The sequence below is a fragment of the Marmota marmota genome, unplaced genomic scaffold (assembly GCF_001458135.2).
Source record: "Marmota marmota marmota unplaced genomic scaffold, marMar, whole genome shotgun sequence".
Classification (NCBI taxonomy): Eukaryota; Metazoa; Chordata; class Mammalia; order Rodentia; family Sciuridae; genus Marmota; species Marmota marmota.
Genome location: NW_026000294.1, coordinates 585047 through 590224, shown reverse-complemented (window position 1 = coordinate 590224; position 5178 = coordinate 585047). Strand labels below are relative to the sequence as shown.

General features: G+C 39.0%; 1 protein-coding gene across 1 annotated transcript in view; it reads right to left on the bottom strand.

The window, feature by feature from the left end:
• Positions 1-664: 664 nt before the first annotated feature.
• The window catches only part of Ercc6l (ERCC excision repair 6 like, spindle assembly checkpoint helicase), a 27947-nt gene continuing 23433 nt past the window's right edge, over positions 665-5178 (bottom strand). Inside the window, exon 2 of the mRNA XM_015501574.2 lies at positions 665-4695. Within this exon, the coding sequence (XP_015357060.2) occupies positions 1032-4695 (3664 nt within the window). The 3' untranslated portion in view covers positions 665-1031. The remainder of the gene's footprint in view (positions 4696-5178) is intronic.

Below are 5178 nucleotides of genomic sequence, written 5' to 3'. Positions count from 1 at the left end.
GGAGACCCCCCCCCCCACATGTAGTATAAGAAGCATCTGGAGCAAAAACTGCTCAGTAACTTTTCATTTGGTAATACCAGTTAAAAATCCATTTTATGTCTTACTGTATCACCGTGGACAGGTCACAGCCCCATTGAGCCTCAAGAAAGTCTCAACTGAAAAACGTTAAGTACTACACCCCCTCTACCTCAGAGGATTTTGGTAAGGATTAAATAAGAAGCCTGTGTAGAGTGCCCAATACTCAGTAGGTACTTGATAAATGATAGTTCCACCTTCTCTGGTGACAGTGTAGAGTGCTATGCTATGTTGCACTTTTTGTTTCTCAGAGGGAGATGAACTTCTTTCCAGTCTACAACCCAAAGAGAGACTGTGATGGCACACATCAAGACAGACATGCAGGTATTTGGTTCTCCTTTGAGAAAAGAATACAATTGATGGTGAGTGAAGAACCACTAAATAGTCAGCAAAGTGACTCCAGGACAGGCAACTAGTAAGGAAGTATGCCAGCACTGGTACCTTCTGCTGTGTTAAGTTGAAAACATAACAACATATTAATAGGGACGGCTCAGAGTTGGAATGCCAATGACAAGCTCCTGCTAAACTAAGGAGTACCCATATCCATTTGCCAGTATCATCTCAGTGAAAGAAAGTGAGTGGAAAACACTTGAGAAAAATCATTTTAATTTTCTTATCTGAACAAAGGTGATCCCTTTCAGAATAAAGTAGCCAGAATAGTTTTATAAAAACTTCTCTAGAAAGTTTTAATAAAGTAAACAACACAAACAGTAAAATTAATAGATTATGCCTAAAATAAAACAATACTCAAGTGTGGAAATATTAACCTCATGCTCAGAAAACAGAATTTATATATGAGGGGCAAGGTAAGAACCAGGGAGTAGAAATAAAATTTGCTTTTTGAGATTTTTCTTAACATAAATGCTTCATGCTCCCAAAGAACCCAATGATGGAACTTTAAAAATTATCTCATATTCTCTTTCATTTTAAAATACAACAAATAGATTATGGAACTCTCAAGTGCTATTAAGTTGCTTATACAAACCCAAAGTCATCATCATGACTTCAGGATCTGCACTCTTTATGTCAAGTGCTTTAACAAAGCAGTTGAGGGCCTCCTGTATTTTTCCACATTCTTTCAGTTCTTTTCCACGAGTTACAAGAGTCTCGTAGTCATCTGCAGCCTCCACTGACTTGTCCTGGGGCGAATCAATCAACACTGCACCTGGCAAAGGCTCAGGGATATCAGCAGAGGTCTGTAGGCTAGAATCTAGTGGTTTAGACACAGTTAGCCCACTGAACTTATTTTCTGAAGACATCATTTCTCTAGAAGGACCCTCTTCTGTATGTTCTGAGTCTTCATCACTGCTTTTTTCTTCTTCCCAATCATCTTCAGCACCCTCTGTTTCACTGCTGTTGTCAAATCTTTCCTCCATATCCTCCACGTGGTCTAAAACCACATTAATCAGAGACCTCCTAGAAGCCAGGGATTTTCTTGAGTTTATAGACTTATTTATACCATCGGATATTTTAGGTGAAAAGAATCCTCTAGATAGACTGGTGTCATTTTTAGGAGTTGAAGCATTAAACTGTTTCACAGATGAGAACTGAAAGGGAGATGTGTTGATTGGACTTATGTTTGAAGTACCTTTAAAAAAATCATCCTCATCATCTGAAACAATCCTTCTAGATTTGCTTCTGGATTTGACATTAACTACTACTACTGATTCATCATCTTTCTTATCAGAAAGATCCAAACTGGGATGTGTGTTGCTATGCACAGACTCTGCTGTAGAATTACCTACAGAGCCACACAAGCTATTTTCATTCTCAGCATGCTCTAAAGACTGGCTAGAGAGATTTTGTCTATTGTCTGTAGAGTCTTCCAGAAAAAGATTGAAATCACACATATATTGTGAAGATGCTAAAATTTCCCTTTCTGAGTTGGCCTCATTTACTTGAGTATCCTGCACTGCACTATTGGATGCCAATGAGTCATCAGATAGTGCAATAACAGATGCATCCGATTCTGTATTTTTATTTTCACTTGTTATGGGCCAGGGATTAGAGTCTTGTAAAATCTCATCATCCTGTAGATCTAGATTCGGCCCAAGATCAGCTTTCATGGGTTGGCTAAGTAAATAATTAAAACTTCCCCGGGGGCTCTCTTGCAGTGCCTCTTGCTCAGGCCTCTCTTGTGATGCCTCTTTTTGCAGAGCCTCATTTTCTGTTTCAATGTTTTTTGCTGTTCCCAATAATAAGTCAGTACAAGTTCCTTCAACACTTCCCATCTCTTTGGGTAATGTAGCTACAAAGTCAGCCTCCAGTGTATTTTCATGTGGGTACTTACTATCTTGCAGCATGGTAACGTTTATCTGTACACTGGAAAGATCTTGTGTGTCACTCTCTTTGGACTGTTCATTAATGTTTATATTTGCCATTTGAAAACTGATATCTTCTTCTTGGGTAGGATGAATAGTTAGAAGAGGAGAAGGCAGAGGCTGTGGTTTGTTCAATTCAGGGCATTTCTTCTTTGTTTGAGAAGGAAACACGGATGCTTTTTCCCATGCCCCCTCATTTCCAGTTTGTTGTTCCATCCTATTTTGAGACTCAAATTCAACAAGGAATTGAGCTTTCTGAACTCTTTGTTGAATATACTGAGATTCTTCTATCACACTGACCTCCTCTTTAGCAGACATATCACATGTGTACATCAAATCATGGTCTGAGATTCCAGCTATCCCCAGAGAGTGCAGGTAGGTAATATGTTCATCTAGTTTCTTATCAGATCTCCTCTGAGCAGCATGCAGAGACTGAAGCTGCAACTGGGTTGCAGAGTTCTGAAAATCCTCAATTGTAAAGAGCTCTCTTAATTCTTGTTTACTGAAATAGCGGAATGGGTTCTTCTTATCACCAGTTGTTTGTCTGATTAATGAGTCCTTGAAAACCTGTCGTCTGTATATTTTTTCCTCTACAGTCCCACAAGTGATTAGCCTATAAACCACAACATTTTCTTTTTGTCCAATTCGGTAAACTCTATCCACAGCTTGAGCATCAGTTGCAGGGTTCCAGCTTGGGTCAAAAATGATCACTCTAGTTGCTGCAGTTAATGTTAAGCCAACACCACCTACTTGAGTGGTAAGCAGAAAAACAGAGTAATCTTTATTTTGCTGGAACAGGTTAATTCTTTTTTCTCTTTCCAAAAGATGAGTAATGGTGCCATCGATACGCAATGTCTTAATGTGCATATTCTTTAAGAGGCGTTCAATGATGTTTAAAATTTTTCTCAATTGGGAAAATACCAGAGTTTGATGTCCTTCATCTCGCAGTCTCTTCAGAAGGTCCATTAAGAATATCATTTTTCCAGATTCTTGCCTCAATGTATCATCAGTTACATGATCAATGTTGTCCATATCTGAGGAATCCTCTTCCTCACTGCCATCTTGAGCAGAAAATTTGCCATTCCCTAGATTGAGCAAACAACGAGCCCGTGCAGACAGAAGCCTAGGATGATCACACAACTTTTTCAGGACACCTAGCTCAGCCAGAGGTGAACGGGTCTCCGTCAACAACTCCTTGATGTGATCTAGAGACACAAATTTCCTGTATATTTCTTCTTGTAAAGGTACAAGACGTATCCAGATGATTAAATCATTTTTCCTGGAAAGGGAAGGCATTTCACAGACGGCATCAACACCTGGATTCTTCTCAATAAGTCTGACTTCTGAGTTGCATGACTTTTTTTTCTGTACTTCTTCTTTAGTCCTCCTGAGAAAATAAGGTTTTATAATTTCCATTAAGCTTTCAGATATTTTAAATCCCAAGGCTTTCTCTCCTGGGGTAGCATCCTTCTCTCTTGCTCTAATAATAGGATTTTCATACTCCATTTTAAATGTTTTTAATGTTCCTAGCAGGGACCCTTGGCAAGCAAAATCAAATAGAGACCATAGTTCTTGTAAATTATTCTGGATTGGAGTTCCTGTGAGGAGGATGCGATTACGTGCAGGGACAGCACGAGCACATATTGCTGACTTAGTAGATGAGCTTTTTATTTTATGTGCTTCATCAAGGATGACATAGTCCCACACAAAATTTTGGCCATTAAAGCTTGAAAGCTGCTGCCAATTATTGATTAACATTTGGTATGTAGTGATTATGACACCATTCCTTTGCTGAATCCTATTGAGGCTTCTAGTGCGTACATCCTTGCTAGGGCCATGAAAAGTTTTGACTCTCATTCCTGGAGCCCACTTGGCGAATTCTTTTACCCATGTGCTAATGATATTAGTTGGCATGATCAATAGCACATGACTCACAAGTGAAGCATCAAACATACCAGAAAGGAAAGCAATAATTTGAACAGTCTTCCCCAATCCCATATCATCTGCCAAAATACCCCCTTTTCTTTTTTCTCTGTATAGGCTATAGAGAAAAGCTATGCCTTCCTTTTGGTGCTCAAAGAGTTGGTTGTACAACTCTCGATAAAGCAGCAGGCCAGAGTTGCACACATCTGTAAATTCATCATCTTCTTGTTCTGCCAACTCCTCCATGGCTTCCTGTAGCTTTTGGATTCTGCTCATCAGCTTTTTACTGGGAAAAATGTCCTTTGCCAAATTGAAAAGCTTAAATGCTTCTTCCAGATCTCCATTTTTAGTTGCTTCTTTGGCCTCTTTCACATATCTACAAAAAAAGGTTTAAAAAATTATACAAACAGGATTAGAAAAGACTGAATATTCAGTCTAAAAACTCTTTCGAGTCCACTTAAGAATCCAAATTTTAGTTGGGCTTTTAATATCTGAGATTCAGGATGGGAAAGATTAACATAGAAGATGCCAATGGAAGCTGTTATTGGGCTGGGAATGTCACTCAGTGGTAGAGCATTTGTCCTAAAATGTGTGAGACCATGGGTTCCATTCCCAGCACTGCAAAAAAAGGAAAAAAGAAAGAAAGTTGCCATCACTCAAGACAAACAAAAATCCACTGTCATTACCAGCAACACTTACCTTCAGGTACAAGTTGTGAAAACATAAAATGCACAAAGGTTATTGATTGTATGGAATTTTAAAAACTGCCAATATAAGAATTACAGAGCAGCAAATCTCTGGTGGGGGGGCGGGAGGGCAAGAAAACCTTATAGTTTTCTTCGTCCATCACTGGTGTCAG